The 23,498-nt window shown below is 40.0% G+C and overlaps 1 protein-coding gene across 2 annotated transcripts in view; it reads left to right on the top strand.

Annotated features, from left to right (window-relative positions):
* Positions 1–1,147: 1,147 nt before the first annotated feature.
* Positions 1,148–23,498, top strand: part of mthfsd (methenyltetrahydrofolate synthetase domain containing) — a 77,313-nt gene continuing 54,962 nt past the window's right edge. For both annotated transcript variants that reach the window (XM_042774991.1, XM_042774992.1), the window contains exons 1-2: positions 1,148–1,260; positions 1,353–1,456. In XM_042774991.1, coding sequence (XP_042630925.1) covers positions 1,233–1,260; positions 1,353–1,456 — 132 coding nt within the window. In that variant the 5' untranslated portion in view covers positions 1,148–1,232. The remainder of the gene's footprint in view (positions 1,261–1,352; positions 1,457–23,498) is intronic.

The following is a 23,498-nucleotide window of genomic DNA, read 5'->3' as shown; positions in this document are numbered from 1 at the left end:
CAATTTATCTTTTCCTTCTTTCCCTAAATCAGACCAGACCCCTGTACTGCAGGATAACGCTGAATGTGCCAGCACTGGACAGGTTTTTAATGGTTTTAAGCTGAACAGGGAGGCCCTGAGAGTGCTGCTGGATCTTCTGAGAAGTGAACGTCAACAGTGATGGGGTGCCACAATCCAGACCCTGGTGTTTCTTTTCTGTCTGCCAGCGATCACACAGAGTGGTCTCCAGAGTGTTTGACATGTGCCTCCTTCCACTGACTGCATTGTCCTACGAGTTCCTGGCCATTCAACAAGAGATTCACCTCCTGAAGGCCCCAGAACATATGGAGGCAGGGCTGGGCTTTAAAACTGATGTTTTTTTTTTTTTTATATTTCTGATGTTAAACCTATGCTATGTTGTAAAAAGTACTTTCAGTAATGTACAGAACAATTATTTTTTTTTTTTTAATGTGTAAAAAAAAAAAATAATTTACAGGACAAAAAAAATAAACAAAGAATAATGTTATGTGAAAAAAATCATAAGTTGCATTAAAAAAAATTAACAATGTACATAATTACTTGTCTTTTATTTACACATGTGAATATGCAAAACAAAAATATAAAATGTACAGAAAGTACTTAGGCTCATTTACTAATAAATTACACAAAATTTAATAATGTATACAACTGATTTTATTTTTAACTTACATCACAAAAATAAACCATTAGATTGTGATGCAATCGGCCTTGGAATGTGGTCTTCAGAGGATACATTCTTACATTGGGACAGCTTACGCTGTGATGCTGTGACGCAACCTTTAAATGCGCACTTCGGAGCCCGCGCACATCAGTTTGGGACACAGCTTCTGTTCGAATTGCGGCAGTCTTTGTCGCGCCGCAGTGACGCAACCGGCCTTCAAATGCGCCCTTCGCAACCTTTGAATTGGGACGCAGCTTTTGAATTGGGTAGAAGATCTTGTTTCGTCATTTATTAAGTAATACAATAAAGCAGTGCTTTCCAAACCTGACTTGGAGGACCCCCTGCCCTGCACATTTAGTATGTCTCCCTAATCAGACACACCCAATTTAGTTCTTGCTGTCTCTACTAACGAGCTGATGAGTGGAATCAGGTGTGTTAGATAAGGGAGACATACAACTAAATGATTAAATACAAAAGGTGCAGGGCAGTGGGTCCTCCAGGACAGGTTTGGGAAGCTCTGCAATAAAGAAAGATCTTTGACCTCTTCAGCATAATGGAGTCAATCATAAAAGTTAATCAAGGTTTTTCTTTTCCTTCCTTATTTTATGTTGCTGTGTTCTTTATTTGACTTCAGGTTTGTCTTTAACTCGTGACTTGTTGTTTTAACATTTAGGAGATACTAAATGGGACATACGCCATAAAGTATGGAACTACATTGAAGTGAAAAACCTGGCCAGTTTCCCTCGACCTGTGCACAACAGAATTCCCAATTTCAAGGTATCCTTAAGGTCAACAAAGGCCCCCCGTAGAGCAGACTGGGGCTAGTTGACACATTTTTCTGTGTAGTTAATTTCATGGTGACTTTACAAACGGCTTTTGGTTCGTCAGAAACACACAGCACAACTAGTGTAGCTATGTAGCCCAATTCACAAACAAATGGATTGGTTTTTATTTATGTACTAAATTATGTCCCACGCTTCTCAAAGTTTATTTTGACTTGTGTAAGGGAAACAGGTCAATTTAGCTCAAAGGGAATCATTTAAGATTTTAAAGGGAATTTGAACAGAATCACTGTTTCACGGCTGATCACTGAGACGGCCAGCGATTCACTGAACGAGCCGTTTAACATCAAATCTGCGCTGGATATTAATATCCAAAGTATAGTGAAAACACTATAAATTAGCACAGTAACAAGATCGGCAGTTTAAGACATTAACTTGTAAGCACAAAACACAAGATACTTCTCTTTTCAATATAAATAAGGCTTTATTAGATAAATCTAAGACATAAACTAATCTAACACATAAGCACACGCACTCACACATTCACACAAGTTGAAAGTTAGGAAAGAATGAGTTTAAGAGGATGAAAATGTGAAATCCCAAGTTTACAGCAATACGTGAAATTGCATAGACATGTACAACCATTAATCACTTAATTAACCCTCGCACTGAGTTCCTCAATGAGGTTAAAATTATATTAGATAACACCAGTACAGATGTGAGTCTGGAGGTTACTTGCGTTGCCTGTTTAACGGGGTTCCCTTTGTTGTCGCTGAAAAGGGGGTTTCACGAAGTTGCTGATTGGCTGGAAGTTCAGTAGTCGTTGAAGTGACGTCTTGGGAAGCCCGTGGTTGGGTGTTGGCTGAAGATGCGGAGTTGTGGGCTGGCTGAAGTTGAACGGGCACTCGAGGTCAGACTCGGAGACCACGGCGTTACAAAACTTAACTCAGAACACGAACTCTCAAACGGAAAAGAAAATAAACTAAAGTAAAAGAACAGAAGTAAAGTTTGACGAGACTAGGTGGTGTTTCTTCTCATTGTGGCTAAGTAGCAGCAGGCGTGCAGGCCGAAGCACGCTGGAACGGCGCTAAAAGTGATGACAAAGCATGACTAAAAGCTAAAGCTAAAAGCCGGCATGACTGATAGCAAAAGCTAAACGCTAAAAGCAAAATTTGATGGTGTCCTGAGTATTTAAACTGGCATTTTGGCCACACCTTAAATGTTGTCTTGACCAATTAGATATTGTCTTTTCTCGGGGTGTTGCATATTGTTTGTCCCACCCATTCATAAATCATATGTTATCTTATCAAGCACGTGGTCCGAATTTTCCCGCTCTTGCAGGGTATAATTTGGACATGATTCCTATAACAAGAATATGATACATTTGACAAATAACTGATGGTCAGAAAACGTTTTCAAGCAAGAAGATTCGAACACACACATGCTAAACATGAATATGATCCCTTAAGCTATTGAAGAGTTATTTAAAAAGACATACACAATAAGTGATTAGAAACATTAAAGTCAAATGTGTGGGTTACCGGTATAAACTGGAGTTAAAGCATTGGACTGATATCCATTTAGAAGTCTTTTTTTTTGAGTTCATTTTGGTGCATATATGCATTGGAAGGCATTCTCTGTGCCATTCTGGGGAGTAAGGATATCTCCTGTGAAGACCAGAGGGGGTTAACAGGTCTCCTTAGGAATTTCAGTCTGGTTCTGCTAGGTGGTGGGGGGGGGGGGGGGGGGAGTCAATCCAACGATCTTGTTTACTCTCATGGCTTTACATGTGAGGGTCAGACTGTCCATCTCTTCGATAACTTGCCCCAAAATCAGACAATCTCTTCTTCGAATTGAAAATTGTCAATAATTGTTCTAATGGTGTTAATGTTGAAAGCTGTTCTCTGAAAGAGTTGGTTAGTTATCTTGCTTCAGACTGTGGTGCTAGGAGTTGATTTACAACATCCTGCCTTTCTGTGGAATTTGGCTCATGTTTCAACCAGGCCCCCGATCGAATCTTTAATTTGTCTGGTTCACGCTACATATCCCCCCTTCGATTGGCGAGGTGTTTAGCTGAAGACATCGTCGATCGCTGGAGAAACAAAGGCAGAAGAAGCAGACAAACACAGCAAACAACAAGACAACACCTCCATGACAGTTACTGTACTGGTGCAGGCATCAGGTTATTTAGGTACACGTGGTTAAGTTTAATTAGTCCATGTAGTTTAGTACATTGAGGATAGGTTAGATCATTTTGGAAATCGTTGTTGTATTTTGATTCGCCATTCAAATTTGTGGATAACTTTGTTTGGTTCTTCTAGGTTGTCTTAATTTAAACGTTTACCGTTAATTTTCTAGTAACATCATTTGCAATGAAATGAGTTGACCTATCGTGCATGGAGCTCTCTGGCTTCCATTCAGTTTAGAGTGGCTGGCGGATATTAGGTGTGAGTCAATCCTAATATCAGACCTTCGATCCCTTGCAGGGTGTCTAGGTGTTTCACCTACTCAGGAAAGAGGGGAAGGAGAAGGATAGGTAAGAGAAGAACAAAACAAAACAAACAAAACAAAGCTGCTGTGGGTTTTCCTAGCATGGCTTACAACTGCTGTTGAGCTAGGATGTCATGTGCAGCTAGTGTGTCATGTACCTTAACTTAGTGTCAGATGTTATATAACCTATTGTGAGGATGGCTGCATGTTTCTTCATGGAGGGGTATATGTAACTTTGTTACACTAAAATTTGTACATTCTACCTGTGGGAAGAATAGGTTTGTTGAATGTGTTATCAGTAGATGTGGTTACCTCTGGGTGTAGGTAATGTTGTGTGTGTTTAAGGTGTAGTGTATGTGTGGTCAGATCTGTTTCAGTCTGTGTTGTCTCCCCCCTTTGCTTGTATGTCATGGAAGACTGGCTCTCTGCATCCTTGGCTTGGATGAGGGCGTGTCTATGGTCTAATGGGGGTCAGTCCAGCAAGGCAGGAAGTTCTTTAGCAGACAGTCGGATGTAGTTTGGCATGGCGTGTGTGAAGCTGGGTTGCAAAACTTTGTCTCCTATGTTGCACTCTTCTTGTGATGCCTTCTGGCTGTGGCAGACTTTTAGACTTTCTGTGCTCTGGTGGTTGCTGTTGCACAGAAAGGAAGGTGGTTCTTGGAGTTGGAATTCATTTGACAGTTTGTTAGTGAGCGTTGGGAGACTGAGGTGATGTTCTTTAGTACCTTAGGAATAGCAATCCAACCGTAGTAGGTGAAGGGTAAGCTTTGAGGCCACAGTGACACCCTGTGGTGTGCCCAAACAAAATACAAAAGTGTAGCCTACATGATGTGCCTGTTGATAGTGGGATGAATGACTTAGATGGGCAATATGGCCAAAATCTTATATCATGGGTTAAGTCATTTAATATCACCTGTATGCATGTATACTACGGAACCCCTAAAGCAGGGGTGGAGAACCTTTTTTCTATCAAGGGCCATTTACACTTTTATAACATCCTTCAAGGGCCATACTAAATTATTGGACATATATATCAATAACCTCTCTAATGCGATGGTTGGAACTGCTTCTCTTTGGCCAGGCATCTGATGTCAGATGGCAGTGATGACGAAGCTACTCGCAGCTGGTTTTCCAAGTTTGGATCAGTCAGTCTTGAGCGGAATCGAGTCTTTGCAAGAGTCAGTTTTGAAAAGAACTGCTCACAGCAGTAAGTCGTCCCAAACAGAGATGCAAACTTCAGCACATGTCTCCTCAGAATGGGAAAATCTTCACAACGTACATACAGTTTATAGAACTCAAGCAGAGGGAGGTTGTTGTACTTTGCTTTGAGCTCGTAATTGCTTTGTAGCTCAATTATTTCATGTTGTAGGTTGTCAGGCACGTCAGATGGTTCCACATTAAATGGCGCAGCAAAAATCTTTAATTCATTTTGTTTACTTTTCATGTCCTGAAACCTCTCACAAAATGCCTGAAGCAATTTTGCACACTCACCAGCATACTCAGTTGTCATAGCAGGCTTTTGTTCTTGTAGAGTAGGAATATGCACAGTGTTACCCTTTTCCAGTTGCAATTGCCACAGCTATAATTTGGCCTCAAATGATTTCACGTTTGAAAGCAGAGAGCTGAGAAGCTGGTTTGGACCTTAGAGCTTGATGTTCAGCTCTGACAGGTGCTTGGTTATGTCCACCATAAAGGCCAAATCACACAGCCACTTGTCATCACTGAGTTCCACAACAGGTTTTCCCTTATTCTCCATGAATTGTTTTACTTCTTCCCTCAAATTGAAAAAGCGTGCGAGCATATCTGCACGACTCAGCCATCGCACCTCACAATGGTAAACCAGATCTCCATACTCAGACTCGAGATCACTCAGTAACTCTTTGAACTGGCAGCTGTTTAGCCCTCTGCTTTTGATTAAATTTATGGTGAAAACGACAGTTATCATTACACCGTGGAGCTTCAGGGAATGTGTACAAAGTCATTCTTGATGTATGATACTGTGGCATTCAACTACATCACTTGGATCAAGACTGAGACGACTCATTTCTTTTTTGATCAATGCAGTTAGTCCCTTTTGCGGGCCAAGCATGGCAGGAGCTCCATCTGTGGCAAGGCCACTTAACTTTTCAAATGGTAATTCAAATTTGTTCATTGCCAAAACAACTTGCTCAAACAAATCCTCACCTTCGGTAGTGCCATGCATGGCTTGCAAAGACAGCAATTCCTCTGTCGTTTCAAACTCGGCGGTAATTCCACGCACAAAGATGGCTAGTTGGGCGGTATTCGTTAGGTCCGTTGTTTCATCGCAGGCCAGAGAGAAAAAAATGAATTTTTTTGCAGTGTCATTCAGTGTTGTTTCAATGTCTTGTGCCATATCAGTAATTCGTTCTGCGACAGTTCTTCGAGAGAAACTGATACTTTGGAAAAGTTTTAATTTGTCTGGTGCTAGCAGCTCCGCAGCGGCAACCAGGCACGAACTCTCGTTCTTAATGAGGTTTTAGTTTATTAGCTATTAGCTCACTCACCATAAAACTTGTATGAATAACATTCTCTCTGTCAGAATGTGGTCTTGTAAAAACTGCTTGTTGGGCACCCAAACTCCGCCAAAGAGTGTTGACTTTATCCAAGCGCATTTGTCCTTGCAACGCATTCAGTTTAGCATGCTTTGAGCTGTAATGACGCTCGAGATTGGCTTTTTTCATCACTGCAAGCACATCCCCACAAACTAGGCAGACTGGCTTGCCTTTGACTTTCAACAAAAAAATAATCATTTGTCCATTTTTCTTGAAAAGCACGACATTCTGCATCTACCTTTTCTTTTCTTGCCTGTAGCCATGATTTTTATCAGTGACGACAACCGTGAATGTTACGTGCATATTGCATGTTCACGCAGACTGTGACCCGGACAGGCAAACCTGTTTTACATTATTATATATTATCTATAATGTTATATTTCTATTTTTTATTATATATTTTTTGTCATTTACTATCACAGGAAAAATAATTGCTGTCTAGCGCAAACGTAAAGTTTTGAGATATTTTTTTTTTTTTTTTTTTTTTTGGTGTATGTTTTTTTGAATTCACTGATGGGCCGGATCAAACTGTCTCGCGGGCCGCATACGGCCCGGAGGCCGGACGTTCCCCACCTCTGCCCTAAAGGGACATGTTTGCAGGAAAAATATGGGGTGGGAGTAAAAAATGTCCATTTCCAGAGGGTCTCTCGAGTCTCGATGTAAGCTGATCACATTGGGGAAACACCTTTCTCCTCAAACACTGAAGCCTAATTCGCTTAACGCCATCGCAATCCAATGGCCAGTCCTTTGACAAAAGATCTTAAAAGATTCAAATAAGGAAATTATACAGGATTCTAATTGGAAGTTCTATCGTATTTTGGAACCGTTCCTATATGAATAGTCTTATAGAACAAGACAAATATCTTGTAGGATCATGCCTATAGGATTTTAATGGGACCCAACTGGGTGACTATTCATGTCTATATGATTCTAATTATTATATATTTATTTATATATATATATATATATATTATAATTTTATATATTAATTTTAAAGGTGCACTTTTCCACTTTATTTATTTGACTAACAAATAGTACTTGCAGTTTGCTTAAACTCACGCTGAGGTAGACAACCTGCAGTAACATTGTAAATGACACGCGAGTTGATTTGTGCAGCACTGTCAACACACAGCATTAGTGCAAACATTTCTTAGGCACTGATAATGGATTGATGACACACACACATACATGTAGCACTTGCATCCTCCAATGCAAATATCCACTGGACCAGTTCTAGACTCGAAAGAAGTGAGGAGGAAGATATAAAGCGTATACAGGAGACCAGAAGTTGAATATAAAAATAACACTTTACTGTAACGATGATGATAATAATAATAATAATAATAATAATAATAATAATAGCAAATACAATCATTTCACAACAGAGCAATAAAACATTAAACAATATGTAGAATTTGATATCGTAACTTAGTTTAAATTCCCTTTGAGGTGTACAATACTGTTCGTTTCACGCAGCAAATGTAATAAAGTTCAGTTTGTGTGTAATGTAAAAAGATAGAGAGGGAAAAAAATTATATTTCAGTTAAGTGAAAACAGAGAGAAAGTATGAAAAATATTGTATCCAATATACTCCAAAGCAGTCACCAGTGCTCTGTCAATTGACCATTTGCATGCATGCTTCCTGGTTTTAGATAAGTCAGCTCAGTCAGTTGTACTGTGCTTTAAGGGGAGCGCCTTTTGCTCAGTTTCTCTCGGTTAATACTCAGGTGAGGGTGCCCTCCGGTGGCCATCGGAGGGAGCCACTGAGGTCTGATTCATGACAGAGCCCCTCCCCTGCGAGTAGCTCCGGACGCGAGGGGCAGACCGATGCCAGGGCCTTCCACGGGGACGAGGTGCGGGTCAATTTGGATGAGCTTGATGAAACTCAAGGGTGAGTGTGGGATCCAGTATATCATGGATATCCTGGATTCATGGCATTCACCCAGGACCTTTCCTCTGGGCCATATCCTTCCCAGTCAACCAGATACTGCAGCACTCATCCTCTGTGTCAGGAATCCAGAATCTCTGACCTGGTACGCCTCCTCACCATCCACAATTAGGGGAGGATTACTCTCGTCTGCGACCTGGTCCTGGTCCCTCTCTCCTCCGAGTCCACCGGCGGTCTTGAGCAAGGAGACATGGAAAGTGGGTGAGATACGATAATTTGCAGGTAAAGCCAAACGATATAAAACTAGGGTAATCTGCCTGAGGATTTTGAATGGACCCACGTACCTGGGACTTAATTTTTGGCTGGGTAGTCGAAGTCGCAGATCCTTGGTGGATAGCCAGACCCATTGTCCATGAGTATATATAGGCCCCTCCCTTCTCCAACGATCGGCTTGTTCCCTGGTTCGGCGCACTGCTCTTTGTGGATGGACGTGGGCTGCATTCCATGTGTTCTCGCTTCTCCTTAACCAGTCGTTGACAGCAGGGAGTTCGGAGGGTGTTCCTGACCAGGGAAATAGAGGCGGCTGGAAGCCGAGGACACACTGGAAAGAGGAGAGGCCGGTTGATGGCTTGCGGAGCGTCATTCTGATTCTGGTGGCAGTATGAGCGTAAGAACCGGGTAATTTCTTGGATGAGCCTTTCAACTTGACCGTTGGACTGTGGATGGTAACCGGAGGTGAGACTGATGTTGATGTTAAGTTGCTGGCAGAAAGCTTTCCAGACTTGAGAGGTGAATTGTGGGCCGCGGTCGGAAACTATATCTTCGGGAAGACCATAGAAACGGAAGACCTGTTCCAACAAGAAAGCAGTAGGCAGTTTGGGTAAGGGTATGAGTTGACAGGCCTTGGAGAATCTGTCGATGACTGTAAGAATTGTGGTGTGATTTCTGGATTTGGGGAGATCAGTAACAAAGTCAATTGCTGTATGAGACCATGGGCGTTGAGGAACGGGAAGGGATTGTAATAAACCTGTGGTGAGTTGGTGAGAGGATTTGGACATGTTACAGACAGGGCATTGTTGAACAAATTTAATGGTATCCGGCAGTAGAGATGGACACCAGAAATTCTCGGACACCAGCTGGATTAAAGCTGTGATCCCGGGGTGCCCTGACCTGGGGGAATCATGTACCAGATGCAACACTCATTGTCGAAGATCAGTCGGCACATAAGTTCGGTCGTTGGGGCAGTTTGGCGGTGGTGGATCACTGACCTGAGCTTCGGTGATCTCGGTGATAATGTCATATTGAACTGGTGCTACAATCAGAGTTGGCAGGATAACTGTTTCGTCGGTGCTTCTCAGAGTGAGTGATGAGTTGTGTAATCGGGATAATGCATCCGCTTTACAGTTCTTGGACCCTGGTCGGTGGGTGACTTTAAAGTCGAAGCGTGAAAAGAATAGTGACCATTGGGCTTGCCTTGGGTTAAGTCGTTTGGCTGAGCGAATATACTCCAGGTTTCAGTGATCGGTGAGTACAAGGAAAGGAACTTTAGTGCCCTCTAGCCAATGCCTCCATTCCTCAAAGGATGCCTTTATTGCCAGCTGTTCTCGATCACCCACGTCATAGTTTCTTTCGGCTGCGTTCAGTTTGCGTGAATAATAGGCACAGGGGAATAGCTTGGGAGGATTGCACTGACGTTGTGACAAGATGGCTCCGATCCCAGTGTTGGATGCATCAACCTCTACTGTGAATTCGAGATCGGGATCTGGATGATGAAGGATGGGTGCTGTGGTAAAGTGATCTTTGAGCTGTTGGAAAACATTCTGAGCTGATGGTGACCAGTCTAGGTGTTATCTCCCTCCCCTGAGCAGTGAAGTAAGCGGAGCCGCTATGGTGCTGAAGTTACGTATAAAGTTTCTGTAGAAATTGGCAAAGCCCAGAAAACATTGCAATTCCTTGACAGTCTTTGGTTGCGGCCAGTTTAATACAGACTGAACTTTGTTATCGTCCATGGCGACCCCCTCAGCGCTGATGATATAGCCCAGGAAGGACACTTGTGTCTGATGGAACTCACATTTCTCCCTCTTTGCATACAGCTGATGATCTATTAGACATTGCAGGACTGCTCGAACGTGTTGAATGTGCGTTTCTAGGGAATCAGAGTAGATGAGTATGTCATCAACATAGACAATGATCCAGCGACTGAGCATATCACGGAACACGTCATCGATGTAGGCTTAAGCCCGAACAGCATAACCAGGTATTCGTAGTGCCCGGATGTGGTTGAGAAGGCTGTCTTCCATTAATCTCCCTCCTGGATACGGATCAGATTGTAGGCACTGCAGAGATCGAGCTTGGTGAAATACTTGGCAGAGCGTAGTTGGTCCAGGGCAGATGGAACCAGTGGCAGTAGATATCGAAACTTGACTGTGACATCATTCAGACTTCGGTAATCAATGCAGGGCTGGAGTCCTCCATCCTTTTTCACAAAGAAAAATCCTGCTGATGCTGGAGAGGTGGATGGTCTAATGAAGCCTTTAGCCAGTTCCCCCTCAATGTATGCCCTCATTGCTTCAGATTCTGGTTGTGATAGGGGAAATACTCTACCTTTCGTAAGCATCGCTCCAGGAAGCAGGTCAATAGCGCAGTCACTGGATCGATGTGGTGGGAGTTGAGAAGCCTTTGACTTGCTGAAAGCCTCTTGTAAGATTTTGGTATTCGACAGGGAGATCTGATATGGTCGAGACTTCCGAATGTGAGGAAGGATGGAGGTTATGACACTTATTATGGGGTTGAATCTACAGGCATTCCTTTTCACAGGGTTCTGACCATTGTTGAATCTGTTTAGTGGTCCAGGAAATTCGGAGGTTGTGTTTCTCCAGCCAGGGTAGTCTGAGGATAACTGGGTTCTGTGGTGAGTCGATGGCAAAGAGACTTATGAGTTCCGTGTGAAGGGAGCCAGTCTTTAGTGTGAGTTCTTGTGTTCTGAATCTGATCAGTCCTGTGCTCAGGGGGCATCCATCTAGCGCTGCCACCCCCAGTTGGGATTCACATGGAAGGAGAGGAAGGTTATGAGTGTTGGCAAAACTGATATCAATAAAATTTCCCGCCGCCCCAGAGTCTATTAAAGTCCTTGTCTCAACCGTAACATCGGTAATGGTCAAGGAGACAGGTACCTCTAGAGTATATGGATTAGAACTCACCGCGGTATCTTTGGAGGCCGGTCTAGTAGGGCAGCTCTCAGATTACCTTGCAATCTGCAGTAAAGGCATAGATGGTTCCTTATCCTGTGCTCTCTTTCCTCTGATGATAGATGAGTGACTCTGATGTGCATGGTTTCAGGGTCCGGCATGGCTGTGGAGACGGGTGATAGAGTGAGTGAATGTCGTGAGGAGCGTCGTGACTGTAGTAGCTTGTCGAGGTGGATTGAGAGACTGATGAACTGTTCCAGTGTCTTTCCCTTGTCGTGGCAGGCGAATTCTGACTGTAATTCGGCAGATAAGCCCTTGCGGTAAAGCAGCTTCAGTGGACCGGTATCCCAACCGGTTTGGGCTGCGAGTGTGCGGAAGGTGAGAGTAATCCACTGCGGTATCTCTGCCTTGAAGTGCGAGCAACTGTTCACCATTCTCTTTGCCACAGGCCGAGTACTCAAATACATCTCCAAACTGATGAAGGAATTCATTGAAGGAAGGAAATGACAGGCTTCCGCCCTCCCTTATGGCCGTAGCCCAGTCAAACGCCCTTACATTCAGCAGGGAATAGATGAAAGCCATGCGACTGTTGTCTGTGGGATATAACAATGGTTGTTGATCCATAAACAGGGAACATTGTAAGAGGAAGCCTTTACACTTATCTGGAGTGCTGTCAAACCTCTCTGATAAGGAGAGTCGAGGGTTAGCAGTGTGAGGGCTTGCTGATGCATTAGTTGGTGGAGGCTCAGGCGTTGGTGGGCTCCGTGAGAGACGTGAGGCATTGCAGTTGCTATTGGTGAAATGCTAACACCTTAGCTTGGGCTGAGACCTCATAGTTGATTGACCGCCGCTGGATCCGTGGTGGTGGTGGGGGGGGGGGGGTTGATGAACAACACCTGTGCAGGTAATCAGTCCAGTACCGGGTTATGGGAAATGGAGTCCGGGGTGAAAGTTAATTCTCGGGTGAGGGTGCCCTCCGGTGGCCATCTGAGAGAGACACAGAGGTCTGGTTCATGACAATATCAGTCATACGTGTATATTTTGCTGTGTGTCACATGACAAACATGACCAGTAGCATCTCTAGCTACCTAATGTTAGCCTAAAACAGTGGTTCTCAAAGTGTTGGTAGGAGTACCACGCAGAGGAATCACTAAATTAATTACAAATTAATGTTAAAGGGTTAGTTCACCCAAAAATGAAAATTAGCCTGTGTTTTACTCACCCTTGAGGCATCCTAGGTGTATATGACTTTCTTCTTTCGAAGGATGCTTCGAGGGTGAGTAAAACACAGGCTATTTTTCATTTTTGGGCGAACTTACCCTTTAAAAAACAAAATACATTTTAAGTTTTTTTTTTTTTTTTTTCGAGGGTGAGTAAAACAATTTGATTCTTATAAAGAAATTGCAACTAAGCTTTTTGTCGACAACCCGGAGTTATGCAAAAAGCGACGCAGAGAAACATCAGAGACGAGTTTTCCAAAGCCATGAAAAGAAAGAGTAAAGATATATGGTAGCAAATACCAAATACATGTGTTTCAAATAAATGTTACACTATACTCCTGCTGCCGCTGTTATTGTTCATTCTGTAAGCGAATTTAAAGGGTATACAATAACTGAAATGCCAAACGAACATACAATAATAAACCTTTGTTTTTATCAGAAGTAAATCATGACACCACATAAAATATAAAAAGGTGTAACAATTTATCCAGTTTAATAAAATAAATGATCACTGACAAAATAAACAAACCACATCATTCTAAAGTTTTCAGACTATGACACATTCACACTTCCCATAAAGGACTGATTAAAACCTTTTCAAACTTTTTTGCCCCCAAACGAAGAATGAAAACGAAGTTCGTTTGAAGTAGATCGGGGCCTTAAGTGGGTGTTGGTTGTCAACAGTTCCGAAGTTGTGAAATAAAGTGCGCGGATCTGTAATAAAATGTCCCTCACACAGCTCCGGGGGGTGAACAAAGGCCTCCTGTAGCATATCCATGCATTTTTTTGTAAAATAAATATCCGTATTTCAAACGTAATACAATTTTTTTTTTTTTTTTTTCACTTTTGCTGACTGTGGTACGCAGAAGCTGTGCAGGTGGATGATGTAGGTGTCGTGCGTGCACCTCTGAGATATGCAGGAGCAAAGGAAACAAAGTTTCCTTACTTTAGCAAAGAAAAACCAGTCTCCTCTTGGCTTATATGGAAATCCTCCGACATTTTTCTTTACAAATCCTCATTTTGTGCTTCTAATTCGTGACTGGCGTTTTGTTTTCGCTGCGTTTGTCATCCGCCTGGATGGCTTCCGCGTACAACAGTCAGCAGAAGTAAGAAAAAAGTGTTTATTACATTTGAAATCAGGATATTTATCTTACAAAAATGCATGGATTCGCTACAGGATTTTTGACAACGCATGGAGCGCGAAAGGGGGACAATAAAGCACCCTGTATAAGTGGCAGCGAGTGGCATTTAATCATAATCTTTTTTCACCTTCATTATAATGCTTAAGTCTTTGCTGTTGATTAATCGCCAAAGAGGATTGTGGAATACACTTTGCAAATCCTTTTATGTGTTCCGTGGAGAATGGATTCAAGATATCATTATTATTTACCCGATCTGTGTGGGGACTTTGAGCACTGGCTGTGTCTTTCATACTGGTAGTTGCTTACACTACCCGCTATATATGTGCTGGCCCTGCTGCTGGATTTTTAATTTATTATTATTATCAAGCACGTAGTGCTGAAAACCCTATTGTAATTGTAAGGATTTTTTTTTTTGTATTGTTTTTCTCCGGTAAAACTGATTGTGCAGCCCAAACCGTAAGGCCTAGAGAGCTGAAACTTGGTCAGATCGTAGTAGCATTGCTCGCTACTCAGATCCAAAAACTTGCTGCAATTGGACTAAAGGGGGAATTTTTGGCCCTACCTCATACAGCGTTTGTCATAGACTTAAAACATTTACATCATTGCAATCCTTGGGGTCAAAAACATTCTCTGGACACTGAATATCAATAATGATCAAAAACCTTCGATGCTACCGTTAGCCAATAGCTAATTGTAGTATAGCTCTTGAACAGAATGAAATCTTCACCAAACTCGGAACACATGTGTATGAGCTTAATCTTTGGTCTAATAACAAAAAAATTGCACAGCTCTGCCACTTGATGGTGCTATAAGATGGAATGAAACACAAAAATTACTATAACTCCGGGATCTCCAACCCTGCTCCTGGAGAGCTACCATCCTGCAGACTTCAGTTCCAACCCTGCTCCAACACACCTGTCTGTAATTATCAAGTAGCCCTGAACACCTTGATTGGCTGGTTCAGGTGTGTTTAATTGGGGTTGGAGCTGAAATCTGCAGGACAGTAGCTCTCCAGGAGCAGGGTTGGAGACCCCTGCTATAACTATGCAACTGTTGGTCAGATCGACTTGAGCACAAGTCGTGGCACAAGTAACTATGAGGAAATTCGGGTGGCCGCCATTGGCCAATGAAGTTTGAGCACCTATTAAACAAAGTTAATGGAGGTCGATCGTAACGAAACCTAGTGGGCATGTTCGACTCATGGCCCTTAAGGTCTGTAAGAATTTTGAAAGAAATCGGCCTCTAGTTGGCGCTAACAAGTTTTATAGCTCAGTAATCACTTGGTGTTTCATTCATCCACACAATATGCATATCATTTGATAGAACTCCTCATAATGAGAAACTTTGCTTCAAGAACCATTGCTGTCAATCAAATCATTCATTAAATATTCACAAATATGTTGAAAACCTACTTTTGTGAACTAGTCCTAGGTTTTTCGCTCAATCTCGATCAAACCTCTGCAGTAATATTCTCTGGACTCTCTAGATTAATAATTATAGAAAAAAAAGTTGATTTTTTTTTTTTTTTTCTTTGGTTACCTTTAATCAGTGGTGAAGGTAACGAATTACAACTACTCACATTACTGTAATTAAGTATTTTTTGGGTACTTGTACTTTTTTGATAAAATACGTCAAAAGTTATCAACCATTCTGAATAGATTCACACCTGACCGCAGAAAATTCTACTGGAAATGTTATCGGCTGTAAGTGAAATGCACCAGAAAGTCTTTAATCAAAGATGGAACTTAAATTTCTTTACAATGCAAGTATGCTAGAAATGTTTCAGAATGGGATATTAGTATGATTTGCACATATAAATATCCTAGTTTGTATAACATTGTACAGACACAGGTCAAAGCCATCTGATGTTCCATTTATCTAAACAAACAACATGTATGGCTCATAAAACACCGCCTATGAAAATTCTGTACTGTCATATTTCAAGTATCTCAGCTGAATTGAGGTCATTTGTTTTATTTTATTACTGACTGTGTATTTGTCCCTTTTTGTAAATTCAATTCAGTTTGAAACCAAATTTGAAATTATGTTTACTTTTGCTGTAAGCTTTTGCAGCAAAGTCACCCTATTTTAAAGACACAAATACACAGAATGAGCAAATGTTTAAGATTGAGATTTGTAATGGTAATTGATCAATGTTTATATGTATGTACATAAAAAGCCAACATAAAAATCTGTTCATATAAAGTGAACATGTCTTTTTAGAAGACTTGGATTAAACCACTTAAAGCTTGAAATAATGATTGCCTTGAAAAATAAAAATGAATGAACAACAAAAACAGAGATATTAAAATATCTATATGGCAATATACAGTATGTGGAAGCTTTGCCAATGGTATTGAAAATGATTCGTCAATCGTCGTGAAATAAAAAAATGACCCTACTTTTTTTTTTTTTTTTTTTTTTTTTTTTTTTTTTTTTTTTTAAGTGCACATTACTAGTCTTGTGGTGAACAGAAGAAAAATAAGGAAAAAAACCATTCTGATGTTGTAATCATTAATCTAAAACTGAAAATTTTGCTTCTGCTCTGGAATGGCGTACTTGCTCTGACGTCAGTTTGACAGCTTGGGTAGAATCTTCTTGTTAAGTATGACGTAAGGACTGCTGTTTCCGGGTCCATGCCTCTACTCATTACACCTGAGAATACAATCTCAGCAGCCATTTATGAGCACTATTTAATTAATATTACATATTTAAGCTAAGCATTTAAAAAAGCTAACAATCTAATTGGTAAAAAAATTAATTTCATTGTTACTCTTCTGTTGGAGCTGTATCCCTTTTAGTCACAACCTTTCTCTTGGAAATGCATCATAACACTGAAGTCAGTTGCAACTTCCGATTCACGGGTACTTTACTATTGATATTTTTTCAAGGTATTGAAGTTAGAAATGCCTGTATCATGACCACTCATTAACGTACTTTGTCAATAAAATAAAAGTGGGTTTTATTCAAAGTAGCTATTATCCACAGATCTTTGTGAATGAATATTTTTTTTTTGGTAATTCATTAAATATTGCCAGCTAAAAAGTAACTAGTACTCGGAGTAGTTTTTGAGAAGAGTACTTTGTACTGTTTTGGCACCAGTACTTTTACTTGTAATTGAGTATTATTTCAGCAATGTAACAGTAATTGTACTTAAGTACAAATTTTCAGTACTCTTTCCACTACTGCCTTTAATGGGTCATTTAGAAAAGGGGCGTGCTCAAATATACCCAAAATCCCATAAAACCTAAACGAAAACTCTAAACATTATGAAACTTGGTGAAAACGTGTCAGATGACTCTTAAGCATGCAAAATTTCATAGAGATCGGATGATAGGTGGCACCATAACAGTTGTAAAGGCCTCAAAAATGCAATATTTGTATAGAAAATGACCTCAAATTGTAGAACATGTACATATATTAACAATAACACAAGATCTTTGTATCATATGATAGATCATCTCATTCTGAACAACTTTTCCTCTGGGACTAATGCTGTCAATCAAATCTTTCATTAAATATTCTCAATTGTGTTAAAAGCCTACTTTTGCAAACAAGTCCTAGGTTTTTTGCTCAATCTCATTCAATTCTCCTTGGTTAGCAATAACGGGATCATTTAGAAAAGTGGTGTGGCCAAATATACCCAAAAGCCTATAAAACGTCAATGAAATCTTAAAACTTTACAAAACTTGGTGAAAACATGTGACAGATGACTCTTAACCTGTTAGCCAGCACCTCCCATTATGGGACTCACAGCTGAAAGTACCCTACCTAACTTAAAATTGCAACAGTTCCTTACTTCAGTGTGTTACACAAATAATTTTGGTGTCTTTGGAAAGAAGGCCCTTTGGGCTTTACTCATTTTCATCATCCAGAGTTGATAATGCTCAAAAAGATTAAAATTTATAGACACTGATGTGCCTTAAATTGTACCACACTGATTTTTTATTTTATTTTTTATTTCATATAAAAATACATGAAATCAGTCCTGGAGCAATCTAGAAAAGTAATGGGTTGAAAGTCACATGTCTCATGAGTTTCTATTTCAAATCTGAAGAAGATATCATGAAAGATGAGATTCCTGCAACCATTTTTCTGATACTATGTCTAGTCCCCGACCCCACCAATGCGCCATAAAGTCAATAATCACACACTATTCATATAGACGGCGTTCACATTGATAGCTGTGATTACACAGTTATAACATGCTGATTTGCGCTCAAACATATGGTAATCATGCGGATACAGCCACATTCTCCACAAAACACACTCACACATATGAAAAATGTTGAAAAATAAAGTTTTATTTGTGCAAAAGCCGATTGCTAAATTACGCCCCAATCAGATGACAGCGAGCATCACGAGCAGTCACGAGAGAGCGCCAGAATTCAAATAAACAATCTTCTGCCTATCTTTTTTTTGTGGATCGTCTCATTCTGTTTGTGACACTAAATGCTACAAAACCATGCAGTTTTTTTGCTACCAAGATGTAGTTTTCTGAGCGTGAGTTATTCCATAACGGCACAAACAAGCTGTCCCTGAAGAACTAAGACGTAAACAAAGAAATTATCATCATATTACAACGTTATTGCTTCATTGGAGTAAACGTGCTTTGAGATGTCGTTCAGTGGACCCTTACCTTTCTAACTAAACCGGGATTTACAGCTGTGGATGTATGGCGTTTATGACTGGTTATTACGACGAATCTGGTATGTACTGTGTTTTGATTCTTTTTGATGTGTACGGCTTACACAAATTTAGCAAATATATTCTTTATAAGCCTTCCATTGGAAAAACAGAAATCTGTTGTGGATGCTTGAGGCTTAGATCTTTATAATGATATATAGTTTGTCAAGATTTATTTTGTCCCGTTTCATTAAATCTATTCGTAAACATTGACACGTGCATACAAAGAGAGTTCTGTGTGTCGGCATCCAGGTGTGGGTAAACAGGTTAACAAGCAGAGGAGTTAACACAGGAGAATACATAGATCTTTGTCTAAATATGCCATGTTTTGTACATCACGATTTCAAAATAAAGTTTCTGCATGTGGCCAAATAATAAAATGTAATGGATTTAAACATCTTTAATCACACTGTAAAGTTAAACATCACCAGGCGCCATCTGCAGGTATTTGTTTTAATACATAATGTACTGAAGTTGGTTATGTTCAATAGTCTAATAAAAGGACACCTTTTTATTTACTGTATAATGTCTCCAATCTCATTTTGTAAAAAAAAAAAAAAAAAAGTAAAAAATATTGAGAAAATCGAATCTTGACATCAAAATCGTGAATTGAATCATGAGTTGAGTGAATCGTTACATCTCTAGTTAATATAGTGTTACTCAGTGTGCTTAAAGGGATACTACTCTCTTCTCTATCAGCCGCGCCACAAGGATACGTTTTTTTACGTGTATTTACGCTGTTTTTTTTGGTTTGAAAGAAAGCAGCGGTGCTGACACAGAAGAGCATACACTGCCTGTGTACTGCTCAGATTTGCCAAAATGGCGCTATGCTCATTTGGAGAGACACAGAGGAGAGGAACTGTTGAATAAAGTCGTTATTTTTGTTTTCTTTGTGTACAAAAAGTATTCTCGTCGCTTCATAACATTACGGTTGAATCACTGATGGCAGATGGACTATTTTGACAATGCTTTTCATACTTTCCTGGACCTTGATAGTGTTACTTACTTGGCAGTCTATGGGACAGTCTCAAGCCTCCCGGTTTTAATCCAAAATACCTTAAATTGTGTTTCGAAGATGAACGAAGCTTTTACGGTTGTGGAACGACATGGGGGCAAGTGATTAATGACAAAATTTTCATTTTGGGGTGGAGTAACCCTTTAAGAACTGTGAATATTCAAAGTAACATTTTGACACCCAAAGTGTGTTATTGTTATTTTTATTTTAATTTGTGTTGTTTTATTTTTTCATTTGATTTGTACTTTGTTTGATAGGGAGGTTAGTTAATTAATTCTGTCATTTGTGGTCTTCATTTTTCGGAGTAAAATTCCGTCAAACTTGAGGTCAATGTGAATGTGTGAATACTCCACATTTTGAAATTTGTTTTCTTGAGTTATTCTTGCTGTTTAATTAGGGGGCGGACTTAAAGGGATAGTTTACCCAAAAATGAAAATTAGCCCATGATGTGCTTACCCTTAAACCCTTAAGCCATCCTAGATGTATATGACTTTCTTATTTCAAACGAATCCAATCTGAGTTATATTAAGAATTGTCCAGGCTCTTCCAAGCTTTATAACGGCAGTGGGCAGGTGTTTCTGTTCAACGGTCCAAATGAAGTCCAATAAAGCACATCCATCCTTAACAAAAAAGTGCCTCACATGGCTCCGGGGGGGTGAATAAAAGCCTCCTGTAGTGAATCTATGCATTTTTGTAAGAAAAAATATCCATATTTTAAACTTTAGAAGCCATAATCTATAGCTTTCGCTAACTGTCGTACATGGAAGCCATTCCCTGGGATACAAACTTGTCACCTTTTGGTGAAATTTGCCATTTTGAATTCAAAATGGGTCATTTGTATCATTCATGTAGATCCACTGAGTTTTTAAAATGGTTTGGGGTGGGGGGTCTTTTTACAGTTCCAGTAATAACAACTTAATTCTGAACCTGCTTGAAGTCTCCCGCTTTCAAACGCTCCTGTGTGTTTTTGTTTTTTACAAAACCAAAAGTTTCTAATTACAACATGTTTTGCAGCGTTGAGTATTGTAGCCAATAACAGTTATCTCTGAAACAATGGCTAATCATAGGTGTTTACTTTAGTAAAGTCACCTTTATTTATGTAGTGCTTTTAACAATACAGATTGTGTCAAAACACTTTACAGTATTAAATAGGAAAACAGTGTGTCAATAATGCAAAAGGACAATAGTAAACACTCAATTTTCAATTAAAGGAAGTTCATCATTGAATTCAGTGATGTCATCATCCAGTTCAGTTTAAATAGTATCTGTGCAATCAAGTTGAAGATATCGCTGGATATTAAGTGTCCCCAACTAAGCATGATGACAGCGGCAAGGTAACAAAACTCCATCAGTGACAGAATGGAGAAAAAAAACATAATCTCTAGGTGCTGATCCACCATCTGGGCTGGATACGTTCTTGATCCAGGTGACTGCAGTGACCATCTGATCTGGATACAGACATGATCTGGTGGCTACAGTGACCACAGAATAAGAAAGAAACAGACTAATGTTAGCATAGATGCCATTCTTCTAATGATGTAGCAAGTACATTGTGTGTTATTGGAACTGTTCCCAGTTAGTTGTCTTAATTAATGCAGCCTAAAAATCCTTTAACGGATTTGAATATTAGAAATGTGTTAGTGTGTTATGTGTAAGCCAGGTTAAAGAGATGGGTCTTTAATTTAGATTTAAACTGACAGAGTGTGTCTGCCTCCCGAACAGTGTTTATTTTGTCATTCCAGAGTTTTTGCCCTAAATAGGAAAAGGATCTGCCACCTGCATTTGATTTTGAAATTCTAGGTATTATCAAATTGCCAGAGTTTTGAAATGCAGCGGATGTGGAGGACTATAATGCAACAAGAGTTTGTTCAAATACTGAGGTGCTAAACCACTCAGGGCTTTATAAGTAATAAGCAAGATTTTAAAATCTATACAATGTTTAATAGGGAGCCAGTGCAGTGTTGACACAACCGGGCTAATATGGTCATACTTCCTGTTTCTCGTAAGAACTGTAGCTGCTGCATTTTGGACCAGCTGGAGTTTAAGCGTGCAGAACAACCACCCAATAAGGCATTACAATAATCTAACCTTGAGGTCATGAACGCATTAATTAAAGTTTCTGCATTTGACATTGAGAGCATAGGTCATAATTAAGATATATTTTTGAGATGGAAAAATGCAGTTTTACAAATGCTAGAAACATCTTTCAAAGGAAAGATTGCTATCAAATAGCACACTTAGGTTTCTAACTGATGTCAACAAATTTACAGAGCAGACATCGAGTCTTAGATAGTGTTCTAAGTTATTACATGAGGAGGTTTTAGGTCGGATAATTAACACCTCTGTTTTTTCAGAATTTAGCAGTAAGAAATTACTCGTCATCCAGTTTTTTATTTTTATTTTTTATATCGACTATGCATTCCGTTAGTTTTTCAAATTGGAATGTTTAACCGGGCCATGAACTTAGATAGAGCTGAGTGTCATCAGCATAACAGTGAAAGGTAACACCATGTTTCCTGATGATATCTCCCAGGGGTAACATGTAAAGCATGTTAGTTTAACCTGCTCCTGGCGATCGACTGTCCTGCATTGTTTAGCTTCAACCCTAATCAAACACACCTGCCTTTAATTTAAGTGAGCCTGAAGACCTTAATTAGTTGCTTCAGGTGTGTTTGATTAGGGTTGGAGCTGAACTTTGCAGGACAGTCGATCGCCAGGAGCAGGGTTGGGCACCCCTGATGTAACTTTTGATGAGTATCGTCCCTAGTACTGAGCCTTGAGGTACTCCATGCTGCACTTGTGATTGATATGATACCACTTCATTCACTGCTACGAATTAATGGCGGTCAGATAAGTACGATTTGAATCATCCTAATGCACTTCCACTAATCCCAACAAATCTTTCTAGTCTATTCGAAAGAATGTTGTGGACGATTGTTTCGAATGCAGCACTAAGATCCAGTAGCACTAATAGAGATATACAACTATGATCAGATGATAAGAGCAGGTCATTTGTAACTCTAATGAGAGCAGTCTCAGTACTATGATACGGTCTAAATCCTGACTGGAAATCCTCATAGATACCATTTTTCGTTAAGAACGAATATAATTGTAAGGATACTACCTTTTCTAGTATCTTGGACAGAAAAGGGAGATTCGAGATCGGTCTGTAATTAACAAGTTCTTTGGGGTCAAGTAGTGTTTTTTTCTGGAAGCACCTCTTTTAGGAGCTTAGATTGAATAGGGTCTAACATACATGTTGTTGGTTGAGATGATTTAACAAGTTTATACAATTCTTCCTCTCCTATAGTAGAGAATGAGTGGAATTGTTCTGATTCAATACTGTAGCTGACGGATGCATGGTTACAATTTTATCTCTAATAGTATCGATCTTGGAAGTAAAGTAGTTCATTAAGTTCATAGGTCATTACTGCTGTGCTGTTGGGAAATGTCAACACCTGTTGATGCTTTATTTTTCATTCATTTAGCCACTGTATTGAATAAATACCTGGGGTTATGTTTGTTTTCTTCTAAAAGAGATGAAAAATAAACATATCTAGCAGTTTTTAATGCTTTTCTGTAGGATAGCGTACTTTTCCACCAAGCAATATGAAATACCTCTAGTTTTGTTTTCCTCCCTCTGCGCTCCATTTTCCGGGCGTGTCTCTTTAGGGTGCGAGTGTGCTCATTATTTAAATTAAAATTAAATTTAAATTAATGCATTTAGCAGACGCTTTTATCCAAAGCGACTTACAGTGCATTCAGGCTATCAATTTTTACCTATCATGTGTTCCCGGGGAATCGAACCCCCAACCTTGCGCTTGGTAACGCAATG

The sequence above is a fragment of the Cyprinus carpio genome, chromosome A18 (assembly GCF_018340385.1).
Source record: "Cyprinus carpio isolate SPL01 chromosome A18, ASM1834038v1, whole genome shotgun sequence".
Lineage (NCBI taxonomy): Eukaryota > Metazoa > Chordata > Actinopteri > Cypriniformes > Cyprinidae > Cyprinus > Cyprinus carpio.
This window is presented reverse-complemented; position numbering and strand designations above follow the sequence as displayed.